The sequence below is a fragment of the Channa argus genome, chromosome 1 (genome assembly GCF_033026475.1).
Source record: "Channa argus isolate prfri chromosome 1, Channa argus male v1.0, whole genome shotgun sequence".
Classification (NCBI taxonomy): domain Eukaryota; kingdom Metazoa; phylum Chordata; class Actinopteri; order Anabantiformes; family Channidae; genus Channa; species Channa argus.
The window spans coordinates 3,921,925-3,949,669 of NC_090197.1; the positions used below are offsets into that span (position 1 = coordinate 3,921,925).

Here is a 27,745-nt window from a genome sequence, read left to right on the forward strand (position 1 = left end):
AGCGCACCTGTCCGCTCGTGCCTGCATTCGTACATACGTGTCCGCATGGGCGGAGGACGCGTGCGCAGGTTTAATGCTGCACTGACCCGAAAGGCCACGTATGGTTTTCAGAGCCTCGGCGAACACAAGCGACTGTATGTGACAATGTTCAGAGCAGGTGACTCACACGCTGAGGCGGTTTATTCGGCGTCTGCAGGAGCCCACGTGCCAGCTCGGAGTGTGCGTGTGTGCGTGCGTGCGTGCGTGCGTGTGTGTGTGTGCGCCCAAACGTGAGAGCATTGAGTACATGAGCCGGTGTGTACATTCAGCCGACTGGCCGGTGTCCTGGGAAGAGCCGTCACGAACGCTGGGTTTCCAGCACATCACACACCGTGTTTTCCACTGCCTTAGACCAATACTGTAGACTGGGGACCAAGAGTCCTTCATTATGGGAAAAGTTCCTAACTGTGAGCTCCTTCTTAAAAACACAGACCATCTGTGGGTGGGCTGATCGTGCCGCATTAGATGCATCATTTCACTTTAAATTGCTAAAAAGAGGTTCTAATACACACAAGTGAGCCGGAAGCTTTGATGCGTCTGCAGGTTACGGTCAGGTGCTTTGATTATCACGAACTTGACTGGGCTCCACCTGTGATGAATTGAAGGGACTGGATAAAGGCCAAGGAGGGTTTTCTTGAGGGAGGTGACAGAGATTTCTTCCTGCAGACAGGGAAGCTTGGCAGTGTGAGCGTCTTCAGGCCTTTGCAGCAGAGTGGTTAGATGGAAGCAGCTCGGAGGGAAAGGTTTGCACATCGCGTTTAAAGGTGATGGGACTAAACCATCAGTACTACAGTATGTTTAGTGCACACTAAGCACTGCTCATCACGAATATCACCGGCAGCAGCAAGGTAAAGACATCTCAAGCGGGACAAAGTGGTCCCGAATCCAGAGAAGTCCTTGCAGAAAACCTGAGACTGGGCTGATGTTCACGTACAGAAAACTGCGTCTGTGGAGACACCTGAAGACGGCAGGTCAGACGTTCCCATCGGATGTGCTGCATCTGTTAAAAGGATGAGATAAACTTCCCAAATCCAGGTGTGAGATTTAGGCCTGTGGTTGTCAGCAGGTGAACAGACAGAACACAGCAGACCAACAGCCGTCTTAAAAAAGTGACAATTACTTTTTGACAGAACAGTTTGTCCCGTTTCAGTTTCTCATTTTATTTAGTTTTCTTCTTAGTTTCTGCAAAAAAGCTCCATGATTTGCTTTGGTTCTGTCATTGCGACTTCTCTTTTATTTCTAATTTTGATGGATCACTTCACTTGTTCCTCATTTATTCTAAATTTGCAGAAATCTGAGATCACATCAGTGGCTAAACCCACTTTCATTATGGAAAAAGATTTGGCTTTCGTGTTAAGCAGCTATTGTTTCAATGTTGCGTGTCTACATACATGTATCAGATCCTCGGTTGAGTTGTTTGAGTTGGAGATGTAAGTAGTAGGTGCAAAAAAACCCAACCGAATAAATAATTTCACATGTGAAGATTATTTATTCTTGTTCATTGTTTTACTATAACATGTTTAAAACAAATACTATTTACCTAATTTGGCTGAAAATACTTTTTTTTTTTTTTTTTTTGTGCAAATGCAAACGTCAGTGCTGGTGTAAATATAATTCCCCCCAAAGCTCATAAGTAGCGTAAGAAATTGACTATTTGCACAAACGCGTGTTTTGTTTAACCTTCAGAATATAGACTGGTGCAATGTTTTATTGCACTGACGATCAGAGTCTGTTGTGTGCTGTGTTGCCTGTGTGTGTGTGTGTGCGTGTATTATGAGAAAAAAAGTGTTACACACACTCGATTTTGGTAGTAAATGTTATTCTGTGTTTATAAAAGGCAAAGAAAAGCAGCAAATTAAGAAATTAACATGGAACTGCAATTAAGCGCCTCCCATTGTATAAATACAGCCATGAGAAATACAGAAGTAGTTAAAGGAGCCAAAACTTTAATTATCTCTTCAATCATCTGCTATCACCATGACAACAGGGGATGGGGATTCTCACACAGCTGGTTGGGTTTGTCTGGGAGTTCGTTAAGTTTGCAGCAGTTTTCCCTACGTGTGGAAAAGGAAGCCACCAAATGTCCTGACTTCAGGTCCGGCTGTAAATGGGGGGGGTTTCTGCAGCCGGAACTGTAAAGACAAGTTCCTGCAGGAGGAGGAAGAAGAAGAAGACGCTGTTTCATTGGAGAGGGAGGAGGCAGGTTCTGCAAAATGACCCTTCATCTTTCCAAATCTCTGCCGGCTTTTGTCGGCGCACTCGCTGTACTCAGAGCTCCGACTGAAGTGATTTGTTGAGTTTTAGGTTTTATTGTTAGCAGCGACATAATGCATGGAAGCACATTTACTCAAATCTGAGGAACTTGTTATTAACTTTTTTTATCACCTACAACTTTATACTTGCACTAGTCCTCTATATTTCAATATACTTTTGTTTTACTTCTCTATTTATTGGACAAATACACCAAATATATAATTTTCAAGCTTGGAAAATATAAATGCTTTGTATGTACAATCCAAGCTGACAAGAAGGAAAATGAACTGACACTACAGTATTAACTGGCAGCTCCTTCAATTCAAAGGATTTAATGTTCATTCAATAGTTTTCGGCTCCTCAGATGTGAAGATTTGCCATTTCTCTTATTGTAATTAGCAAAATAACTGAAGTTATAATCGTAATTGTCCAACGATTTGTTGCTGTCACTCAATTTCTGAGTAACTGGGACAACATTTCTATTTTCAGAAACTGTACGAACTAATCAATCTGCTAAACTATTTTCATTAGAACAATGAACAAGAACTTCATACGAACAATCACCAGCTACAGCAGGAAAATGCTGCTTACACATGGATGCATCAGCAGCAATCCAACGACATAATATATACAGTGCAGTGACAGTATCATCAGTCACAGGTGACATGGTCTTTGTTCGCAGTATAATGTTTGCACACTTCACTGTTCCCACTTGAGTGGAAGCGTTTTCTGCGTGCAGTGATTTGATCAGGAGGGCTGCTCTGTGTGAACGGAGCCTGTCAGGGGTCTCCTGAGGACACGGAGGTTGAGCCAACCGATCCGTCAGAGCTGAGGCATTCGGACAGGCGGCCATTAGTTCCTTTAGATGGGGGAGGGGTTTCAGGCAGGCAGGGTCAGATTGACACGGCAAATGTTCTCATGTTAAAGGGATTATCGGCGAACAGAGAAGGGGAAGCACCGCTATATTTGACTGCTTAAAGAATGGGGACGACAGATTAAAAAACACAAGGGCTGCATAATATGACCTAAAACAGAAATCACATTTTTATGCAAACAATATTTATCTATTGATTAAATGTTTCCAGTATGTGTTTGTCAGCCCTGCACGTCAGCGGCAAAGGAGTTCAGCCAGCTTTAAATCCCTTCTGATTTAACCGTTCTTTGGTAGAACAACTTGTTTATGGTTCTTGTCTCGCTGCGTGATCCACGTCCAGCTGAGCTTCATTTCTGATGGATCCCTGGACATTTTTCTGTAGAGATTGGCTTTAGGACTCTGGTCCAGAGGCAGCAAAGCGGGTCCGAATCCCTAACTGCCCACCACCATGTTTCTCAGATAGACTAATGTTCTTGTACTGGAATCTACAGCTCTGTCGTCAGCAAATGTAAACCTACAACACTTACATTTGGCGTCTATCTATCTGATCTTAGAACATTCTTCCAACAGTGTCCTGGTTTGTGCACATGGCAGTTGAACAAACCTTGTTCTCTTTGCAGAGTAGTGACTCAGATGCTCCACCGTTCTTCAGTGTTCTCCTTATCTTTGAACTCATAAACATTGATAGCAGTTTCTGCAAAAGAGGACTTTGGGTTCTCAGGGTTCCTTGTGACCTTCTGACCTGAATGTTCTCTAAATGGTATTGACGCCTGAGTCTTTAATCTTTTGAAATACTTTTGCTAAATTTCCCAGCCTGGTGATCATCAAGAACTCTTTATAAATCTCCTCTGCTGGAGCCGTGACACACTTTTACAATCCTGAAGACACAGATCGTTCTTCTGTAAATACGGCAGGACCTCCCAGACTTACACCTGACTGTTTCCCCTTAAATGACCTGCGATTCACATATTTGCCACAAAACTATTTAAGATGGATGAATTTCCAAAATAAAAAATACGGTGTCGTAGGTCGAATTTCTGCATAAATAGAGAAAATTCGGAGGGGTTTCGCCTCCATATTTTCTACGGCCCAGCACAACGCCACCTTTAGGTCTGACCCCAATAACAGAGCTGTTGTTGATGTGGACTGGACAGGTACCTAATAAAGTGCTCCGAGTGTAAATCCAGCATGTAAACTTATAAAACCAGGGGAGGAGAAAACCGAACAAAGCTGCAGTGACGTGTGTGTGAGCTGACAGCGGTGAATTATTTATTCTCATGTTGGAGGGGATTATCAGCGAACGGGGAGGACGACAGAGGAAGCGCGCTGACAGTTAATGGTGGAGCGGCGAGTCGTTTCGTGGAGGGACGGAGGAAAGAAACGCTGTGTCGTTTGCGCCGTTTCCCCCCCCTTTTTTTTTTCCCCGATTGAACAGATATAATGAGAAGTGTGATGACTGTTAGCAGGTTGCCAACCAGCGTGTTAGTGTGAATAATGAATAATCTCCCATTTCTCTGAGATGACCACGATTTGACTGGCAGCATAAAATTCAACATTTTCTCTTTTTAAAGGACAGCTGCCAACTGGAGTCCTCCGTTGACAAGGAAGTGATATTGTTGCAAAATGCAGCCAAGTGGTTTGAAGGCTCATAAATAGTTAAATTGGACATAAAACACAGAAGCATGTCCTCATGCATCAGTGTTCACATCAAACCCTGCAGTCCCAGACATGCAATACGACTTGATGTATCACATGTACAGACGGCAGCAGAGGGAGATTTCATTACACAGGTCACAGTCAGCTGTGCATCCACAGGCCGAGGCTGAAGAGAAGTTAAGACGGTGAACGCCACACAAGTCGGCTTCTGGGGAGAATTTAACCACCGGATGTGACTATTTTACAGAGATTTAGAAATTTGTTTTCAAGTTGTAGCAATAATTTAGCTACATGTCTATTGGATTTATTGCAAGTGGAAAAATGTGAATGCAGACATTGAAGGATGTCGCAGCTCCTTCACATCCCTGTTAAATGCTAAAAGGCACTGAAACGTTTGTCTGCGCTTAACATGAAGCTTGAGCAGTCTGTTAGTCAAATAAGTGGATCAGGTTTAAGTCTCATTAGCATAACCTTTTGTTTGAGTGGAAGGAAAGCGATGCAGGACGTCCTCTAAATGTGACTGGTTTGGAAGCTTAAAGCCTCGTACACACTGATGCAGGACTTTGGGTTTTCAGAGGAAACATCTCAAAGCATCTATTAATGGCCTGTTTCACATTCACGTGTGCACTGATTATTGACCTAAACAAATGCATCCATGTCCTCTAAAGCCACATTCTACAAATGGTAATGATCATTGAACTATCATTGAATGCCAGGATCTGAATGTGCTAAAACTGCTTGAGTTTAAAACTGCAAAGTTATTTCAACAAACACGCACACTGTTTCTAATGCATAGGAAGCTGCAGAATTAATGAGCGTTTACACCCTGTTCTCACTTTGGTAAATACATCGTTACGCTATAACATTAAAACCACTGACAGGTGAAGTAAGAACACAGGTTACCTCATTACAGTGGCACCGTTCAAGAGGTGGGATGTATTAGGCAGCAACAGTTATGGCAAAAGTGTCGGAAGAAGGAAAATGGTGGTTCGGAGCAACTTGGGTCGACTGGGTCAGAGCGTGTCCAGAACGTGGTCCTGCCAAACGTGGCCTAAAAGGGGGGGTGGGGGACAGGGTCACGGGCATCAAAGGCTCGCTGATGTGTGTTGGTAGTGAAAGCTCCCACAGAGGAGCTGCTGTAGCAGAAACTCCTGGTTACAATCGACAGGTGTCAGAACACGGTGCAGATTGCACATGCTGGTGTTAATGTTGTGGCTGCTCGGTCTATAGCTTGTTAAGTGCTTAGCAGATTTTTTTTTTCTCCCACCTGATTTACATCAATAATTAAACACTCCAGTAAATATTGGAGGATATAGTAAAGCCAGAGCACAATCCAATAACTTCCTCGTCTATCAACAACAGGTTGTGCACTGGGCTCTTCTGACACTTTATGAAATCTTTAGCAACTGCATGTTATTCTTATACGAGTAATATGCATCTGTATTATTGGTATTATATTTGTACTCTAAGTTGCACCTGTAAGGACGTGTAGTTCATCTATAATATTCCCATAACATCCCTGTGCAGCGTGACGGTGCAGCTGGGACAGTTTAAATCCGTCCCAGTCTTTCTTATTCTATCATAGAAATGAATCAACGAATGCATGAATGAATAAAGTGCCAGAAGTGGTGCATATACAGAGCTATGCGTTGGTGCTGCAGTCGGGTTTGCGTGCAGCCAGTCATCCAGGCGTTTGGATATGTAGGCCGCCGCAGCGAGCAGGCAGGGACTGCGGGCACAAGCAGCAGACACATGGGAGAGAGGAGGGGAGGAGGTAGGGGGACGTGGGGGGATATAGGAAGAGAGAGCGTGTGAGGGGAGGGTATAGGAAGAGGAGGAGGAGGACGGTGCAGTGAGGGGAGGAAGACAGCGATGGGGTGAAGAGAGGAGAGTTGTCCTCAGATTGACCTGCACCAGTCTCTCTCTCTGTCTCTGTCTCTGTGTCTCTCTCTCTCTCTGAAAACTTGCTCGCTCTTTGCTGCGTAAACCGGCTGAAAACGGGGGGGAAAAAAATAGAAAAGCACGGCCGGGACATCTGCACTGTTAAAAATTCTGCCTTAAAAAGGTTCAGTGAGGAAACTCAGAGTTCAGTCCCTCAAACCAAACAACATTTTTTGTCATTAAACAGCCATTTAGTTTGAAAAGCAAATCCATTATTCATTTTATTGTTGTTCTACTTACTGTACTCTGACCTGGATGCGGCTGGAACAGCTGTTTTTAAATTGACAACATAATGCCGCCCATCACATTAGAAAGGGCCACAAATGTCGAGAGCTGTGTCTTTTCACAATCATCATGTTATTATGTGCATTTATGTTAAAAAAAAAAAACCTGAGTGAAGTGCAGACAATTCAAAACTTCAACTATGACAGTTGGGGGAGGTGCAAATTTTAGTCCACAAAATGTTGCTTCCTCATTTAGAGCGTGTAAAAATGAAACGTTTAACATAATTATAGAATCACAGCTTGTGCTTGACTCTTTTACCAAAAATATATTAAATGTAAAACTGACATGAAGAAGTTTGACATATTGAGCTGCGGTGGTTAAACAGTGAGGAAGGTTATTTAAAGTTTCCATGTCTTGCAGTTTTTACGAAATCAGTCAAGCTGCTTTCAAAACTTTGCTTTGGCACAATTTGAGTCAAAAATCATTATTTATCCTCGACAGCATAACCTTGTCACATCACATCAACACATTCAGTGTGTTTACATGGACTCAAGGTTGCAGTCGGCTTTCTCTGGAAAGCTGATGTCATGTAAACGGGGAGACTCGTTTCAAAATGCGATACGCGATTAGGAAAACCCGATTTTCCCGCAGGTAGATTTCTCCCGGTGAGATGTGCAGACAGGACAGTAAAACGATGCTGCCTCACATTCACATCCCAGTCCTCACAAGTGAAAATGAAACCATCACAAAGAGCCTTGTAGAAGTCTAAATAAGTCGCTTTCCAACCACAGCAAAAAGGGGAAAAGTCCGAAAGCAGCGTTTGTCGGTCACTATACAGTTCAGATGTGAGAGGCAGGTTTCCAAAAAAAAAAAAAAAAAAAAAAGTGTGAGGTGGAGAAGAAACCAGGTTACTGTGCTGCTGCATGTGTACGTGGAGCAGGTTTGTTGAGTTCGTGTGAACAGGATTCGTACAGCGTGTACCCTCTACCTGCAGAGCTTCTTCAGTATAAAAGGAAACCAGAGGTTGCTGTCTCCACATCAGCGAACACAGAGAGACAACACGAAATGCAGCTACCTACCTCTGCATACTTTTATTTTCTATTTTTGTGCAGCGCTTCTTAAACATGCGCTTGCACAGAACCTAAAGAGATTCGACATGTGATCACTTGTTTTAGAGTGTGCTACAAAGATGTGTTGGTGTGTGTGTGTGTTTGAGATTTAGCCCTCGTCGGTCGGACATATAGACTCAAACACACACGCGAGTGTTAGTGGAAGTAGGTCAGTAGTGAACGGGTTCTCGGTTGTCCTCACATGGCCTCTGTTCGGCCCATCACACCACTCGTGTCGACTCTAATTTTCTCTTCCTCATCACTCCTCCTCCTCTGCTTTTCCTCCCCTCCCTCTCCCCCCCCCTCTCTCTTCTATGCTCCCTCCTCCTTCATCCCTTTCTCTCTGCTCTGATTAGGGAAGAGAGAAGGTCCCACCCCTGGTTCTGACGGGTCTTGTGCAGGTTAACTCTTCCTTTGCCGTCCTCTGTTTTCCCTCCCATTTTTTTTTTCCTCCCCCTTTTCTCTCCTAAAAAAACACTGAACTTTTATCTCCTGCGACTCTGGCGGTCAGCTTGTGTTTTCACAGAGGCTCCTGCCAGGCCATTTGCGGTGTGTAACTGGTGTTTTCGAGGGAGACCCGATGCCACAAAATGGGGCAGAGCTCAGTGTTGTGAGGGACATAAATCAACCCTTTTTCCCCCCGTGATGTTTCATTCAAGAGCGGTCGGAAAAAGCAAAAGAAAGCGGTACAGAGAAAATAATAAGTAGGTAGGCGGCCAGTGAACTTCCAGGAAGGCTGGATAATGCCCAGATATGTGAACAAATGGTGTATTACCTAACCCCAACCCGCTTTACATGATTTACAGTAGAGTTTGGAGAGGTGGGTGTTTGAGCTCACACTGCCATCTGCTGGCTGAAGCAACGAGGAGACAAACCCCTCTGTTCACCACACAGACGTGCCAAAACGCCTCAACATGGCTCCCAAATGGTCTGTGGCAAACAAATACATAAACGCAATAAATCGGCCCCAAATCCGCACCGACTTTTGACCGAAATATCCACAACAGGCTTCCGAAACGCAGAGCCGGGCCTGTTGGAACCAACAGGTGGAGCGAGGTATGCAAAGGCAGTGGTTTGGAACGGCATGTTCTGGACCGGCTAGACTGGTTTCTATGGTGCTTCTGGTTTCTATGGCATTTCACCAGGCGCACTTGGCGACGGCGCTGAATACCTTGAATGATTTAGGCGGGTCAGAGGAAAACAGGCTGAGTGTGGGAACCGGAGTCAAGGAGAGAAGCTGCTGTCTACAAGGAAATAAAAAGAGGTTGAAACAGGACGGTGAATATTTTGGATGTTTGTTTGTTTTGTCATGATATACTGGCGTTTTTTTTTTTTTAAATATTTGTAATGTATATCAGATTTAAATATAGTAGTTACCTTGGAACATACAACTGTGGATTTGAATCAATTTAAAGAAGTGACAAATTAAATAAAGACAGGGTTAAACAACTTTCTAGGTTTTTTTATCCTAAATTGGTTGTATTAATGAGAATATGTAATGGTTAAGACAATAAAAGCAGCGTGAATGGCAGAAGTACTTTTAACATACTACTCAACTACTACTAATAGAAGTAGCACTTCAAATTGTTACCTTAAGCCGAGCTACTAAGTACAGGCTCTAAAAGTACAAAAGTAGCAGTAGTATTTTAAATACTAATAAACTTGATGCGGATGATAACATAAACGTACAGGGCCTAGTCCAGATGGACTATGACAGGTAGTTAATGCACAATAACACCTCATCAGTTACTAGTTAATTATCAAGCTGTCAGATAAATGTAGTGGAGTAAAAGTAGTAGTACATTGACTCCACTAAAATACAAATACCTCAAAATTGTACTTAAGTGCAGTACTGGAGTATTGAGTGTTTAAGCAGCATTTAATGATACGGGCTGTTGAGGTAGAAGCAGCTGAGTAGTTTAATATCCTTTTTTTTTTAAAGGGAAATTTAGTACTTTGAGATTTATTTGCTGATACGTAGAGAAATGGTAAAAAGCTACACGTAAAGTAAAACGTAAAACCTTTTTTTTTTCACTTTTCTGAATCTGTTTAATATCTTGGTCAGCAGTTTTCAGACAGATTAGAAAGTACAAGTAAACTGTGAGGGTGTATTATTTAAAAGAAGCCGTTTGTGCCATTTAATGCACAGAAAACGTATAAAACACTTAATGTAAAGATGTGTATCAGTCCTGCTTCCCTGACACAGTCGGAGCAGATGTTCATCCTGATCTCAACTCTCTTTCTGCTCTCAGACCAGCACCTGCATCTACAGTCAACCTGACAGTGCATCACGTGACACTTCTGGTGACCACAGATCATCATTATCAGGTAATTTAATTTTGCACAATAGAGTTTTACTTGGTATGAAAATCTACTGTATTTGCACTAAACGAGTTTGATTTAACAGCAGAGACGGACCTTCTGTTAAATGTCGTGTAAGAAAAAAAACCCAGCAGCCACTGAAAAGAATAACTACACTGTGTGATTTATGTTATCAGCAGCTCTAATAACACGACAGGTTTATAGTCAAGTACGTCTTAAAATAGACACAAGTCAAATGTCCATAGAAACACTGTAACAGCTTTTCCTACTGTGATCACACTCCTAATTTAAGAATACGAGATCTCTAAAAATAAGGAATATTCAAATTGTGATTTAGCATGGAATCTATTGATGTCATTTTTATCCCATAAAATATACTGTTCTCTCAACACGATCTCCACACGTACACGGTTCTAGTATTAAAGTTCTAGTGACAGTAACCATCTCCCGTCCAACCCGTCAAATTTCATCGTCCAATATCTCACTTCCTGAGCAGGTTTCACAATAAGATGCTGGGGATGATTCTTCATCTGTGATTATTAAATAATCATTGAACAACAAGTTTAAATGAAAAACAATAACAAAAAAAAAAAAACACACACATACTTGAGGCCAAAATCCAAAGTTGTCCCTCTGCAGAAATGTATTAAATGTTCACCTGAAGACAATATGGGGCTTGACATTTACAAAATAGTCGCACCCCTTCAGAAGTTGCAGAGTTTCTGGTGCAAAATTTGGTTTTTGCAGCTCAACAGGGAATTTCATCCTAATAACTAACATTGGACGGTATCCACCTGGTTTGATTAACTCTCGCTGTCAAATCCTCGTTTCGGCTCTAGATACACATTTTCACACAGAATAATGACGGTGGGCTTTCAGTTGAAAGGGCTTCATTCAGGAGCAGGTGTGAACAGGTGGAAAGATTACAGCAAGGAAAAACCTCTTCTGGTGTTTATAAAAGCTCCCAACTGTTTCGTGGCTTAAAAAAAAAAAAAAAATGTATTGAGTCTTTCCTCTAAGCAAAAGCAGCAGTATTAAGTAACATAATACTCAATTACAAGTCCAAGAGTTTAACAGTATTATTAGCAAAATGAGCTATATTTATTACGGATGCTTTAAAATGTGATAGTTGTAAGTTATCAATTTAATTTAAACTATTTAAGGAATTGAGTGAAATGTGTGACCGTCGTTAATCACACTGTCTCAGCTGATTAACCATAGAATTGCTTTTATTGTTGATTATCATTTGGTCAATAAAATGTCAGAAAACTCAACTGAAAACCCAACAATGAACTTACTGGTTAGTTAGTTAGTTAATGAGTGAAAATACCAAAACCTCCGTTTCCAGTTGATTAAAAATGTTATTAGTTTTCTGTGACTGTAAACTGTATTTTTGGAAAGTTAATCGGACAAAAATGGATAATCTCACTATTTTATTGATTGAAAAATGGTGACGGTCATCAAAGAGCTACAATTGCGCCTTTAGATATCATTTGGACTAACCCTCAAAAACTCACATATCCAGTTTACAGTCGATAATTAGACATTTTTTATTAAGATTTATTTAAACCAAAGACTGTTTGTTTGGTTTTAAAACCTTCAGTGATTCCAGATAATTAAATAATGTTCAAGTGTATAAAACATCTAAACTTAATGCTTTAAAGTCTTCAAGCAAAGAGATGCAAAAATAAAGTGGGTGAGGAAAAACAAAAGAGCTGAATCAAACCCGTTTTTTCACTTTTTATTTTTGCTTGCAGACAAAAAAAAAAGAGCTCCATAAAGTCCAGATGTAATAAATAAATAAACTAAAAACTGTTGGCTATTAAAGCAATTTTAAGAATGGCAGAAAGGCTTTACGTTTGCAAAATTACAGAGCTTGTATAAGTTTCCCATATCACTGATGAAATCATTTAAAAAAAAAAAAAAAAAAAAAAAAGAATCAAAGATTTTACAGATCACTGTTGCTCTACCTGCTGATTTGTTCTGTGATGTTGCATATCCTAGCATAAGAGTCCTACACGGGTCAGTAGACACAGGAAGAGAGAGAGAGAGCAGGGAAAAGCAAATATAAAAGCTTATGTCTTTCTTCCCCCCCCCCCCTTCCCACATATTAAAAGTTAAAAAGTTCCCGTGGGAACTGAGCCAAGTGCTTGTGAGTTTTTGTCCCTAAAATATTTTCTCTATTCTTGTGGAAAACCTGAACGATATTATTTCTAGTTCACCCGTATCGGAGCAAATATACGCACTAATAACTATGTCTTCTTTTTTTCCTTTATAGTGATTCACTTACTTTGGTGGCGAAGACAAATAATAATAAAAAAAAAACAAAAAACAAACAAAAAAAAAAAAACGCCATCTGAAAGACATAATTATTATTGTGTACTTGTATTATCATGCATACAGTATTGAGTTCTGTAGAAAAACTGTCAAAGTGTAAATGTCACAATCTTACCCAGTTTGTAGCTTAACGGACTGAGGTATAGTTGCCTGTTTCCTGAAGTAGAGCAAACACGCTTTTTTTTTTTTTTTCTTTTTTCTTTCAGTCTTTTGGACAAAAACAGGAACAGTGTTTGGGTTCATCTCCATTTCGAGTCGATCAACTCTGATAATAAACCTGCTTGTTTAAAAAAAAAAAAAAAAAAAAAAAAACCCCAAGAAGAAGAAATTGGAATAGATGTGGTGACATTGAAGATCTAAATGTGCCGTTTTCTTTACTGTAGAGCTGGACATTAAAGGAAAAATCCACCTTATTACTTATGGGTCCATTTTGTTTCCCCCCCTTCAGCAAAAAGCACTATGTACAACAGATCAATGTTTAGTTTTTAGGCGACAAATAAACAGGTTAATCATTATGATTTTATTAAAATCAAGATGAATATCACTAATAACATCTCAGCTCGAGGTCCAATTACTAGGTTTTCCCCGTAACCATATGTTATGGTTTGTCAGCACATCAGATCTCATCATGTGAAGTGTGAGTATGTGGGACTTAATTTGATGTGTGTGTGTTTTACGAGACTATGTTGGAAGTTTACACCATATTCAGCTCCTTTTTATACGTCCTCAGTTTAAATCAAAGGTGCTAAAACAGGCTTTTCCATTGCAGCAGATTTTGCTGCTGTGGGTGTAGAAAGATTCTCCCTGAATTAAAAAAGCCCAGCTGACTCACGCTAACATGTTGCACACTGACCGTTACCATTTTTGTCTTCTAACTTCTGTTCGCTGTTTCCAGGTAAACACGGCATCATCTTTTAAGTTCTCCAACCTGTTGCCACACACGAGCGTTTATGACCCGACACCATAACAGCCACAGATGACGTTTGCAGCATTTACTAGCTCACAGCTAGCTGATTATATGGTTATATAATTATAATATATATTATATTAAGATCAGATGCTTCACTTGTCAGACGGTGGCTGTTGAACTTCTTTACTGATATCGTTTGCCACAAACAAAGACACGTAACACTTTAAGTGTATGTGAAAAGTGTCGTGCAGCACTGAAAGGGAGGCAGTTACAGTTAGTACAGCAAAGTTTTGTTAATGTCTCAAGTTTTAGTGGGTCTTAGTCTATAAATATGTATGAATGACTTTAGCTCTGTAATAATATTGATGTACTATAAACTAATTAACCTTTTTCACAATAATAGCATAATCTGGATAGTATGTAACAATTAACCAGATAAATATGACATAAAGTGTAAACAAGCATTTAGACTGCTGTTGTACTGTTTTCATATAGTCATCACACACGTTGAAAACAAGCTAACACATTCTCACTGCTGTGACTTTTGAACAGTGAAATGAGCAGCTGACGCCGGCACCGCGTGGCCTGTAACTAATGTAATTAGCGCTGATGTGTAAACAGCGCTGGCCGTTCCAGCTCCGTCAGTGCTTCAGGTTTCACTGCTCTGATACAATGCAGGTGAAATTAAGAAAACAAAAAAGCCGACACGTTCACACTTTAGATGTAGACAGGATGTTAGGAGACAGGAAGTAACTGACTTGGTGCATATTTCTGGCCTTAAACGCTTAAAGTCAATACATGACGTGTTGGATCGTTTTCAGTCGGCGACTCGTGCACAGCAGCTTCGACTTCGTGTGTGCTTCTGCCACACGACCTTTTTAGGCATCTGTACAAAGAAATCCAGCTGTTCTGCCAAAGACACCTTCCACTGACGTCAGAGCTGTAGCTACTTAAACAGAAACGCACAATTTCTTCCAAGGCCAGTAATATTAATTTAAGGAATAATGCTGAGAAACTCATCAAACAAAGAGTTAACACATTTCTGACGACTCCTCAGCATAAACTTTCTTAAAAGTTTCGCAGTGCTGTGTTAGATTGTACAGCTGTACCTAATACACCCCCCCATGCTGCTTTCACTCTTGATTGCTCCCTCTTAACGGGATTCCTGAAATCCAGCAGCAAGCAGCCTGCAGTCATCCACATGCTGCGTGGTAGTAAATAAAATCGTTTTCTACCATTTACATTATAGCATGCAAGTCGTGCAATGAAAGCCTATGTAAAGTTGAAAGACAGGGAGAGAGCTTTGACGTGATGACGGCTTCTTCATGGCTTATTGTAAGATGTCAATCATCAGGCCTCTCAATTTACCCAATTACACAATGGTGAACAAAAATGAGGTGTGTAGATTGAAGCATTTTGCGCCTGGTGTGTTTGTACAATGTCATTGAAAACAATTACTATGAATCTGCTAAAACATGTTCTAACTTATCTGTCTGATAGTTTTCAGCATTTTAAGTGAATTTGTGTTGGCGAATAACGTGTAGATAATGACCATCCAGTGTACATTATTTTCTCATTGGACTATTGTAATTTAAGTCCATTATGTAGATAACAATAACTGATTAGACGTCCAAACAACAAATGATTCTGCAATTGTTTAATAATGAACAGAAGTGAAGTGGATTTTGCCTTTAAGGATTATGCTCCTTCAGTGATTTGTGTGATTGCAGGTAAATTCAGACGGAATTGATGTCACTGAAACTGAATGGACCCAAACACCCGAAAATGTTGACATTATCATTTTGAGAGAAATGGATTCAGTTTCCATCATTTTGTAAAATGACTTGTTGACGTGGAATTAATTCCAGCATTGATTATCTTTCTTTGTTTTAAAACAAAACCGCTTTTTAACAGAATGGCACTATTTTGAGTTGACTTCACGAAAAAAAAAAAAAAATCCTTTCTTTACAACAGCAAAATGTTTCATGGTTGGGGAGAGGACGTTCCCTTGAGAAAAGGTCTGATGGTTCCTGATATTCTGAAAAATGGATATTAATGAGAAAACCATGCGAGGTCTGACCTCTTAGAAATTTTTTGGATTTTTTTTTTTCCTTTATACAAAGTTTACCTTAAAACATTGATATTTTTGTAAGAAACATGGCAAAAGGCCAAAGTAAAAGCCCTGTCACTCTCACCAAATTAAAAGCCTTATTTGTACAGGAGCAGAGCTTGAACTTACTCTCGTGTAGATGTTTGGTGAGAGGCCTCGTCCTGCACGTTCACTTGGTCCCCACAGTTCATCAGCCAAAACAAACTACATCCTGACACTTTGTCCTTTAGCTCAGCTCCTTTGTCTCAGTGCTTCTCAGCTCCATCAGGACCCAAAGTGCATCGCGAAGGCACGAACCCGTCATTTGAGCAACACGTAATCCCTCTGAGCTGCGGATGTGTCCCAATTCCCCGCTACCATCTTTGGGTCCCAGCCCGCCAGCTGAGAAACACTGACATATTTTGTCCTCCATGTCCTCTCCATGGTGGGGGAAGCAACGCTAATTCTGTAGAATGAAGGAAACGGGGAAGGGGAAAAAAAAAAAAAAACAATCAGGACAAATCAACCACCTGTGCTGTACAAGATGTTCTAGCAGCTGCTTATGAAATGTCAGTTTCATTTTAAAGATTATTTTCTGCATCACACTCAAATTTCATTCGGAACAAAATGTCCTTTGACAAAGTCACATTTATATCCTTCAGATTCAGATAATATTAGATCATTGTCTTGGATCTAAATAGTGTTAAGTACGCTGTAAGGAGCGAATGCTCTGATAAAATTCTTCCTGCTGCACAATATTGGAGCATTGCTTTTTACTCCCATCTCCCCTTCAGTTTTAAGCTCTTAATTAGTGTGATGCATCTGACTTTACTTTAGCAGGGCTTGACATGAGGCTTTTTTTAAACCAGTGGCCCTTTGGGTAGTAACAGATGTTTTATTTGCCCAATAGCTAAAACTAATTGTCCAAAATAGAAGACAACAAGCGTATCCAAAGATAAATTAAACAGGGATTTGGACAACTAATTAACATACAAACCCTAAACCTGAGAGCTTATTATAAATACAGTAACATAGATCTCTACTTTTTATTTTATTTTTTTTTCAAATTTAGTTTTTCAAAATAGCTCTTAAAGTCAGGGCATCTGTGGCTCAGGTGGTAGAAAGGGTGATACACTAATATCAGGGTCACAAAGTGTTCTTCCTGCGACTAAGGGATTTTAGTTTTCAATCATTTACTGAATTTGTCTTGAGATGTGAAGTTTTGTATTAAAGTGAATATGGATCTCAGATATTAAAACTGAAAATTAGATGGACAAAAACATTTAGACACAAATAAACGTTATATTAAACAAGCTAACGGATCTGATTCACACGTTGTTCAGCTTAAAACACTGACATGATGTCATTAAGACACATGCAGGCAGTGAGTCTAATTCCACCCTTTTATTAAATGGAGGTTACACGGTGTATTTAAAGAGAACATTTAACAGGAAAAGATAATCTATGTTGCTCGAAACAAGTTGCTGATTTTATTTGCAAATGTATGCTTGCAGAGACCAGTACATGGCAGACGGCCCCTAACTTGACACACCAACAGCTGCAGAGATACCTGCAGGTAGCACCTGTACTGTGGATGGGTATTTATAGTAAAATAGCCTACTTCATAGTGAAGTTTGAACAACTGCAAGAGTTTCAGCCATCTGGAAAAATTGTTTCTGTGCTGTTGACACACATCACATTTTAGAAAGTTGCAGTGCTTTGCTCATTAACTCTACTCATTGTAGTAAAACAACTAATCAAATTATATTCAAGTGACAGGATTAATCTATATGAACACGTTCCTTCTAGTTTTGGACTGTTGGTGCGGCAAAATTAAAGGTAAAGACATCAGCTTGGGCTCTTGGTAAACCTAACAGTCTTGTCACTAATGAAAATGTTTTTTCATTTACAGCCACCGTCCTGCATTGGAATGTTGAAATCACACTTCTGAGTTGACATCGTATGCCTGACACTCACCTGTGTTCATGTCTGCTCCTCTGCCTGAGGCTGTGATTGGCTGGCAACTTCCGACTCTTCCTGTATGGTATCATCCTCCTCCTCCTCCTCCTCTTCCTCCTCCTCCCCCTCGCTGCAGTCGTCATCTGAGGCCTCCTCTCCTTGTTCTTTCACCTCCATGTCTCCTTCGCTGTCTGCCTGCTCTGCTGCTGCCTCCTCCTCGTCTTCCTCCCCCTCCTCTCCCTCCGCCTCGTCGCTGAAGGGCTCCTTGCCTTGCTCTACTCTCTTGGCGGTCTCTGAGAACCAGTCCCTCACCTGCTCGTAGCTCATGCTGGACTTTGTCACCAGATCGTCCAGATCTTTCTCACTCAGGGATCGGTGTTTGAGGTAGTAGTCCTTCAGAAACTCCTTACCGGACTTCACCTGCAGGAGGAAGGAATTAAAAAGAAAAAAATACGGTTATCTAGTTGTATCATATACACAGAAGTCCCTTTAGTGTCTCCTAATATTGTTAGAAAAGATCATTACTACTTTATACTATAATTTGTGCATTAGGTATTTGTTTTTCATCAGTGTGATAAAGACCCAGCCATTGCATTAGTAAAAACTAGATTCTTTTTCAGATTTTCAGATTTTTTTTGCAGTGTCATGAGATTTCAGAAGACACACAATGACTAAACACAGGAAAAACTACACTTAAAATAAATTTAACATTATTTGCTTTATTTATTTGCTTGTGTATCCATGAAAAGACGAAAGACCAAAATGCAGTGCATACAATTTTCTAAGGTTTAAGGTGTTTTCTTATAATGTGTTAGAGCAATAACTGATTTGATGGGATATAAAAACAAAGCCACTACAGAAACTGAAACTAGAGAATGTTTCATATTTTCAGTTTTGTGCGAGAAATGTACCAATTTATGTTTTTAAGTTAATAATTCACCGCTGGTGCTGCATGTTATAAAAACAGCATGTTGCGTTCACTTTGTCCAGCTGTAGACTTAGTGCAGGTGTTAGGTACTTGAGTTGTAGTGAGGTGAACACCTGCATCTAGTCTGTTAAGCCAAACTCAACACATCTTGTAACTATAGTATCTGTGTACTAGGAAAAAATAAAGCTGTCTGTAATCATGACTTCTAAGAAGAAAGCATCAGCTCTACATGAAACTATGTTGCTCGGTAAATATTAAAGCTTATACTTATAAGTGGTGGAATAAAAAAGTCTTGTCTGCCATATGTCTACTATTTTTGTGAATGTTAAAATTCATAACTTCAGTTATGTGCAATCCAGTGCTCATGTTCCAAAAGCAGTTCCATTCATTTCATCATGTTATAAATACAGTTTTTGGTAACATTGTCAGAAACATAGTGTGAAATGCAATATATTTAGATTATGTTCATATTCATAAATGGGAAGGAAACAAAATTACAACCTCTGTCTGTAGTGCAGTCCTCACCTCAATGTTAAGTATAACTGAATTAAAAACCTATATAAGAGAAACACTATGGTAACACTAAGCATCCTAAGAGTCAACTTTTTTGCAGAAAAGTTGTATAGGAATTGATTTAACTGTACCTCAAGTACAGTTTTTTCTTCCTTTATCTTTTCTCTCAGCAGCCAGTCAGTAGTAAATAGGTAAATAATGTACAGTCCACACTGACCTTGATGGCAGTGGCGCCCTCCTGTGGCGAGCGTTTGCAGGGATAAGGCCTGCGTGTCCTCCTGGACCAGCCCCGGAAACGTTTCCTGGACTTCTTCTGACTCTTGGCTCCGCCATTCAGTGCCTCATCGACCTTAACAATATTTAAAGTAACTACATGTCAACATCCTCTAAAGACGCACAGGTTGTTACTTCGATAGAACTGGAAGAAGAACCAACATATCATGGTGCTTAAGAAAATATGACTGAATTGTATCTAATGAGGCTCTAACCTGTTAAGTACAGCTGGAATCATCATATGATCACAACAGTTTTACCTTTCCACTCTGGTAGAGGTAGTACCACTTGAGGTTGCTGTTCTTGCAGGCGTAGCGAGTGTCTCCGAACCAGTTGACGATATACGTCCTCGGCAGACCGCTCTCCTCGGCCATCTGATCGTACTCCTCAGGTGTGGGCCACTGCGTGCGTACGAAGGCCTTCTTCAGGATGTGAAGCTGCTCTGGTGTTTTCTTTGTAGTTTTTCTGCTGACAGGTGGGGTGGTCTGTCTCTCCTGAGCTGAGGACAAAGGTGCAGCCACTGCTTTCACCTTGTCAGCGTCCAACTCAATGTCTTCGTCCTTTGGCTGCGGTGCTGAAGGCAATTTTCGCCTCTCAGTGAACCAGGCATCCACCTCGCGCCTTGTCAGCTTGGTCTCCGCTCGCAGCCGGCTTAGCTCCTCGTCTGAGGGCATGTCCGATTTCTGGTAGCTGGCCTCCAAGACAAGCAGCTGCTCTGGGGTCTTCTCTTTAAACTTTTGTGGTGTGAAATCAGGGAATGCATGGCGGAACTTAACCCGTGGGTCACTGGGGGAACCTGACGACCCTGAGGCATTGGCAGAAGTTGGGGAGGAGTCGCTGGCGTCATCACTGGAGTCGATGACAATGGTGGTGGTACTGTCAGTGTAGTTGCTGCTTTCGTTAAGGCTGGTGCTCTTTGCTCCTTTGCCTCCTCCCGATGTCGCCGGCCTGCTGGATGGGGCTTCGCTGCTCAGCAGGACACTGTGATGATCCTTGGAGTTCCTCTGGTTGTAGCGTGTGTCGCTGAACCACTTTTTTATTGCTCGTTTAGAGAGTTTGGTGACCTGCATGAGACGTGATATCTCCGCCTCTGTGGCAAACTGCCTCCTGCTGTAGCTCGCCTTCAGCTCTGCCAGCTGCTCTTTGGACTTCTTCGGTTTGGTTGCTGCTGTGTCCAAACTAAGCGACGTGCTGGCTGATGAAGCGGACACCTCGGTCTTCGATTCGGACGTCGACGGTTCTGCAGCTTTGGGCTGGTTTCCGGGGACGCCTGCCACCGTCAGGGTAATCGGAGACGCGACCGGCACGGTGCTGCCATTACCGGCCACCTGTGTGAGGACAAGGCCCGGCTGGGCGACAATCTGACACGTCTGGAAGATGGACTGCAGGCCGTTTGTGGCTGCTGCAATGTTGGCGGGGATGACTGTAATAGTCTGAGGGACAGTCTGCACCGTGCCGTTAAACTTCTTCCTTCTCGCCTCCTCAACCTGCAGAGAGGAGGAACAAAGACCTTCAAGTTTACTCAAGATTTTACTGTAAATACATCAGATTCCCCTTTTGTCTGCAGGGCACAACTGGGGAAAAAAAAACCCTGTAGGACATATGTTACAATAAATTGTTTGTGTAATTTACAGTTAAATTGAATTTTAATTGAAGTTACTTTTAACGGATATTTTTTTGCTAGATGGTTTAAAAGCTTTAAAGTTTGAAGGCCTTGTCCACATGTGATGAGACTTAAAGCTCCGGAAAAGCAAGTTTTTTAATTTAAAGTAGGATCATATTGTCCACAGCTTGTGAAGGATAAACTACGACACAGCTGTGAAGACATTTCTTACATGACTTAAATACATCTCATACACAGATCTGTATCTTAACACAAATGTTTATTATGTTGTTTGATGGCAAACACACATAGCAGGGATATTAAATGTTATTCACTTAAAAAATGTGAAAATGAATGAAATGTGTTTCTTAAAATCCACCAGAGACAAACACTCCACATCTTACATGAGAACAAGAAATGTCCTTCAAACCAAACATAACTTAGATGACAACAGTTCAAAAACTACAGCAAAATAGTTTAACAATTTGAGGAAAACATGCAGTAAAAATGAGATGCCACTTAAAAAAAAAGCTTACAAATGATTTCAGCAGGTCTATAAACATTTTATGAAGTGATTTGATAAATGACCCGCAGTGTGGGACTTAATAAGGCATAGTTGTTGAGATCTTGGGGCATGTAAAACAAAACCCAGTGATTTCACACTTTCACTTTAATTTTTTTTTTTTCCTAACAGCCTAACTGTTAGTTTGGAGACACTGAACCTTTCCTCACAAGTGCAATCACACTCAGGAACATCTGATTTTGTCACCATCTGAGAAATTTTGATCAAACTCAGATTGAAGTAAAAGTTGTTAGAATGCTGCACGTCTTGATCACCTTTTTTTTTTTGCCTCAAATGAGTGTGAAACCTGACAGTGGTTTAGGGCAAGTTGAGAAACATGCATCATGTGGGGGACTAAAGTGTAAAGCCTAAAACAGGGTGGGGCTGAGAAATGTTGTGTGAAAGCATGTTGCGATGCACCGACCTCCTCCGGCGTCCAGCTGACTCCGTGTTTCAGCCTCTGTGCAGAAAACCAGACCTTAATCTGCTCCTCACTGAACTTGGTCTGTGATGACAAGCCCATGATCTCCGACACTGAGGGATACGGAAATCTACAAAAAAAAAAACAAAACTCAGACTCTGATAATCACACACACACACACACACACACACACACACACACACACACACACACACACACACACACACACACACACACACACACACACACACACACACACACACACACACACACACACACACACACACACACACACACACACACACACACACACACACACACACACACACACACACACACACACACACACACACACACACACACACACACACACACACACACACACACACACACACACACACACACACACACACACACACACACACACACACACACACACACACACACACACACTCTCTTGGTTCTTTAAGCTTATTATTTAATTTTCTGTTAATTCATAACAAGCTCATAAGATTCTCTAACAGCAGTTTTCATGTTGGAAACAGTTCCAAGTTGCTAAAACCAACAGAATTTTGAAGCTTTTTGGCTAAAAGAATCCAGTGTAAAATCTTTTATTCACATTCTTGTTTAGTCTCTCCTGCCTCTCTCACACCACAGGTTTCAGAGGCTGTGAATGGCATCACCACATAACACTGATGTTCCACACATTCATGTTGGGTCTTGCAAACATGTGAACCTGCAGAAGCGTGAAACTTGCTGCTGGTTACTGTTCTATCGAAGTGAACATTAAGTCACATTTACTGTGTATTTTCACTATTTGTTGACACATATGCTGACAAAAAAGTAAAAGTCATGATGATAAATAATCCTTTGCTAAAAAAAACTCAAGTATTTCTGATGCACTTAAAATTGGATTGTTCTACATTGAGAGACATTTAGAATAAGAAACCAAGAGTAAAGTCATATGTTTTTATACAACACACACTACGAAGTTTATTAGGAAGAACATGACTATACTGAAAAACTACAGCATAGGTGCAGTTACCTGTTGTAGGCGCTGACCAGCAGGACGTTGTTGTCCATGGCTGTGTTGTAGGTGGGGATGCTGCTGATGGGAATGAGGAGCTGGGTTTGGGCCTGAGTGCTGCTCTGCTGGTTCTGCAGGGCCGACAGCACCTGGGCCAGGGTCCCCGGAGGCAGCACGGCGCCACTGCTGGAGCTGCCTTTTATCTGCAGCATGTTGGGGCTGTTGACCATGATGCTCTGGGGGACGGCCTGGACCTGCACTGGCGCAGAAACAGGGATGAGGCGAGGGGGGATGTTAGCGGGGATCATGGGGGCCGGTGACAGCGTCGGAGGCTCCTTGTTCTCGTCATCCTCATCGTCGCTCTCCACCTTGATGACGTCATTGGCTGCCAGTTTGTGCACAGCGCTGAACTTCTTAGGCTCTGACCTGCTCTTGATCCTCATGATTGGCGTCTTGCTAAAGGCGATGCCTTTGCGGGATGTCTCTTCCACCTCCTCGTCCTCCACTTTGATGAAACTGCCGTCAAAGGTGAGGTCGTTAACAGTCTGTTGGAAGATGGTCTCATTGTTTCGTTTCACCATTGTCCTAGTGAAGTTGTCCTCACCCGGGTGGAGACGAGCGTTGTGGGCCAGCAGTGTGTCATAACTAGAGGGGAAGAAACGTGAAGAAATACTTCATTAGTCAGTAAATAAAAATAGTTTCTTCATGTGTGTAATGAGGCTACATCGAGTTTTAGAATGTCTTTATTTAGCTGATGGTGTATGTGTGAAGAATTTGCTTTGCTGTCTCAGCGGTTTAATAATGTTCTGCTGGTGTGTTCATATAAAGCTGCTTTGGATACTACTGATACATTTACTGTCCCCTTATAAACCTTCAGTCCAACCGCGTCGTGACTCAGACAAAGCTCCTCTTTGCTGAGAATAATCATATTTTGCACAATGCTGCTTTAGTCAGCAATGTTCTGCTAAAACTTTGGTGAATACAACTCAAGGAGATCTGAGCTGTTCCTCCACATTTTCCACTTGCTGAACTAAAATAATTCTGAATATGAAATACTTTAGCTTTATTTTGCATGTCTGAACTTCTTGTGTTGGAATTAAGACGAACAGAATGTGTTTTACAGCTTGTTGGACATTTTTTCTGATTGATTCTCTTAGAAAAGCTATGTATTTAGAGTATTTACCCCGCGATGACATTTTAGTGGTCAAACAAACTTGACTAAAACGCACAACTCTTTATGATGCAGTCATTTCTGCTGTATTTATTCTGGCCAGGAGGGGGCAGATAACTTGAAAATAAAAGATTGAATCAATAAGCTAAACATTGGAGCAAAAAACAAACAACTGCTCTTGCAACTTTAATGGCATTATGTGTATAACTTTGAACCTGGGAGAAATAATAATGCACATTATTTTTTCCAATAGTTATGTTTTGTGTGAAAATACTGACATGTTGGTTGTAGCCCATTCTGAAAGATAGCAGCAGGTATGTTTCACTATAAAACAACTGACAATTTCTTTCAGTACTGATTATTTGGAAAAGTTATAAAAATGTAAAAACACGACAAGAAAATGTCCATAAAAATGGGGACAAATACCAAATGTTTGGTAAATGAGCATTACATGCCCTCATATGGCTATATTTACCTCTTGGTGTGGTAGTCACACTCCATGCAGACGTAGGAGGTGTTGAGGATGACGTCGGGATGCTCCGTGTCCACGTGCATGGTGAAAAGGTTGAGCTCTGACGTCTGGAAGCTGCAGTATTTGCACTCATAGCCTCCCTCTGCCATGTTCAAGTCCAGATAGGGATCTGACACCGGCCGGACGTCGGCCTCCTCGCCTCGCTCCTCCGGCACTCCAGAAACCTCAGAGGAGACGGTAGCTACTCCATTGCTGTTCTCCTGTTCTGCTGTGCTTGTAACATCCTCCATCTCCTGATCGGAATCCACAGTTTCTCGAGGAGGAACCATGCAAGGGGTGGTGGACTTCCTCCTGCTCGCCATCCTGAGAGTTGCTAAGTGCTGCGTCTGGCTGAGTAATAAAGCTCTGTCAGTTCAAGTCCAGCTGTGGCTCCATAAAGTAGGACGTCGTCGGTTGAAATGTTTCCTCTGTTATCCTTAATTCCTTAAGACGAGAAAATAAAAGTATCAGAAAATGATGATAGTACAAGTCAGTTTTCTTTGAGTTCAGGTGTAGACAGAAAAATCAACTGTGGTGCGACTAAATAACAACACGACTAATGTGGACACGGAACTTTAAAACTTTAAAAAAGACATTGTGAGCAAAAAAATACATTTAAATCTAGTTTAATCATTTCGGTTATTACAACTCCGCTGATTACTAGATTTGAAATTAGTTGGTAAAAAAGACATTTGCAGGAGTTTCAAAGACATGTTTACTATATTTCACACTAGAAATGTAAATCTGTGTATGTTTTGATATGAACTTAAACACAGCAGCACCCTGATTGGTTCCAGATTCATTCTGCAACACAACTACAATCCCAAACATCTAAGCAGAGTAATGTTGACAAAGAAGAACAAGGACTCCAATGACTGACGGATGATGTGACCCCCACAGTGACCTGATGAAGTCAGTCACAGTCAGTCTGAGATTGCATGAAGACAGTAAACCCACTGTACAAGTTGTTCAAGATGCTTGAACAGCCTTTTGCTGAATTCCTCAATTATGTCCAAGTGTAACAAGAACTAGCTCAATTTCAAAGTGGCAGTTTTTTTTAATTCACTTTGTGTGAAGCGATAAATGAAAATTATTGATGGCATAATTTTAAAAAGCATGTGTCTTAAGGTTTGTGTGCAGAAGGTTTTATTTTTAAATTGATATCTATGAAGCCTTGATTTTTGTGGTAACTTCTATCATTGTACATTTTTAGTATTACTATGTAACACAGCACCAGAGAAGATTCACTGTATGTGAAAACATATTCGTTAATAAACCTAAATGTATTTTCAGAATTACAGAATTGAGAATTACATGGCTGCTTTTTCAGATTCAAACATTTATGTTGCCATGATGAATACATAATTGTAAGTGGTTACTTAAGGCTTATTTTGGGTAATAAAATGCTCCAACATTTCCAACTGTGTGGAAACAATGAATACTTACGGTTTAGCTTAGTGTGAATGTTATCAAGCTTTATATTAAGTCAATATGTACAGAATGCAACACTGTCAACAAAACAATGCCTCATTTGTTTCCTTGATTAGTTGATTACTAGTTTTGCGCCACATCTTTTCTATTGTGACAATGAATAAATTATCTTATGAGCCACTTGAGCAGGGGCCCAAAAGGGTCAGGGGCCCCTGAGTCAGAGCATCTGTATGAAGTCTGTGAACCACAGAGAGACACCGATGAATCACCAGAGGCTGTTCTGCGTGTCTGGGAGTGTGGGTCTCATAGCGCTGTGCATTCGCTCTCAACTCATCTCCGATTATGACACTTTATTTCAGTCCAATATAAATCATCCCTCAGGTCAGTTTTCGGATCAACAGGGCGGCTCGTGCACCAACAGTGGAACTGCCCTCTTACACATCACCTGATGAGTTCATGTAGGAACTTTTCCTGCAGTTAAAGTGAAACTCCTGGTGTCTGCAGCCCTGTTCGCGTTCAATCAAACCGCGAGGCTGCAGCAGAAAATGCACTTCCTGTCCACCACACAGAGAGAAACACCCAGTCGCCGTAGCCTGCACATTCAAGGCTCCAGCCGTGGAGTAACGGATAAAGGGGAACGGCAACACACGCACAGCCGTACCACCATCCTCCCAGCTAACGTTCACGTTAAGCTAGCTGCAAATTTGCTCCGAGCGTGCAGTTCTCCGCCAGTGGTAGCGGTAACTGTCTAAGGGCGCCAACGCTCCTCCGCGGGCGCCGTGTGTATTTACCTGCTGAAATGGCTCCCGTTTACCTGCATCTTGGAACACAGAGTTAGCTAGCTGGCTAACGCTTGTAGCAGTGTAGCATCACTGGCTGGCTCTGTTGATACGCAGTCTTCCGCCTTTTACCCAAATACACCGAGGAGCCCATCTGCTTCAGCCGGACGCAGAGCAGCTCTGACGGCCGAGGAACGAGCTCACCACCGCCCGTTAGCTCCGGTTTCGGCCACAGCCGCCGCGGCTCGCATCGCTTACGCTGTGGTTGTGTTAACAAAAAGGACAGTTTAATAAAAAAGGTACCGATAGTTCAGAGAACGTGACGATGGCCATCTTTTATACCGCCGCTACAGGCGAGCAACGGCCAAGAAATGTATCCGGTTGGAACGCTTCAAAATAAAAGCGTTTTTTTTTTTTTTGTCTTCATCAAATGTCTTCAGCTAACAGCAACGGTACAACAGTGAATCCACCTCTGAGGACAGACACGTTCAGAATAGTCCTACAGGAATATAGAAAAACCCAAACAAATCCCTTGCTGAATATTCAAGTCAAAAAAATAATGTAACTCTTGACTTTACATGGCTTGCTCTAAACAAAAAAAGAAATGAAACCATAAACTGTTATTTTCAAATGATTGTTACCAATGATAATTACAAATGATTGTCCAAACCAAAATTATACAGATATTATTAATGTATAGAACTGTTTTTACTGTTTCTTAAACATTCTGCATTATGGTCATTGTATAGTAAAGATTTGTGTAATTGTGCAGTTCTAGACTCCTACACACTAAACTACAACAATTTTCATAA

General features: G+C 41.3%; 1 protein-coding gene and 1 long non-coding RNA gene across 4 annotated transcripts; one reads left to right on the plus strand and one right to left on the minus strand.

The window, feature by feature from the left end:
- The first annotated feature begins 7,874 nt into the window (after nt 1-7,874).
- On the plus strand, nt 7,875-17,804 carry LOC137130950 (uncharacterized). Its single transcript, XR_010914926.1, has 3 exons — nt 7,875-9,375; nt 10,350-10,425; nt 17,668-17,804. It is a non-coding gene; the product is annotated as an uncharacterized lncRNA (long non-coding RNA).
- On the minus strand, nt 12,701-27,286 carry LOC137130805 (zinc fingers and homeoboxes protein 1-like). Of its 3 annotated transcripts, none has more exons than XM_067511503.1 (8): nt 26,969-27,286; nt 24,688-25,167; nt 23,060-23,686; nt 22,018-22,144; nt 19,689-20,915; nt 19,373-19,504; nt 17,733-18,134; nt 12,701-16,221 (listed from the first exon to the last, which is right to left on the minus strand). In XM_067511503.1, the coding sequence occupies exons 2-7, from the start codon at nt 25,044-25,046 to the stop codon at nt 17,739-17,741; spliced, it is 2,868 nt and encodes a 955-aa protein (XP_067367604.1). In that variant the 5' UTR covers nt 25,047-25,167; nt 26,969-27,286; the 3' UTR covers nt 12,701-16,221; nt 17,733-17,738. The 3 variants fall into 3 exon arrangements, with proteins under 3 accessions (XP_067367604.1, XP_067367522.1, XP_067367689.1); XM_067511421.1 differs by having other exon boundaries at nt 26,946-27,286; XM_067511588.1 differs by lacking the exons at nt 12,701-16,221; nt 17,733-18,134 and having other exon boundaries at nt 19,371-19,504; nt 19,644-20,915; nt 26,946-27,286.
- Nucleotides 27,287-27,745: the final 459 nt, after the last annotated feature.

Coding starts and splice junctions, on each gene's coding strand:
- LOC137130805 (XM_067511503.1), bottom strand. CDS start 25,046: ATGGCGAGCAGGAGGAAGTCCACCACCCCTTGCATGGTTCCTCCTCGA. Junction 22,145..23,059: donor CTGGTCAGCGCCTACAACAG/GTAACTGCACCT, acceptor TTTTTTTTGTAG/ATTTCCGTATCCCTCAGTGT. Junction 19,505..19,688: donor ACCTCTACCAGAGTGGAAAG/GTAAAACTGTTG, acceptor AATATTGTTAAG/GTCGATGAGGCACTGAATGG.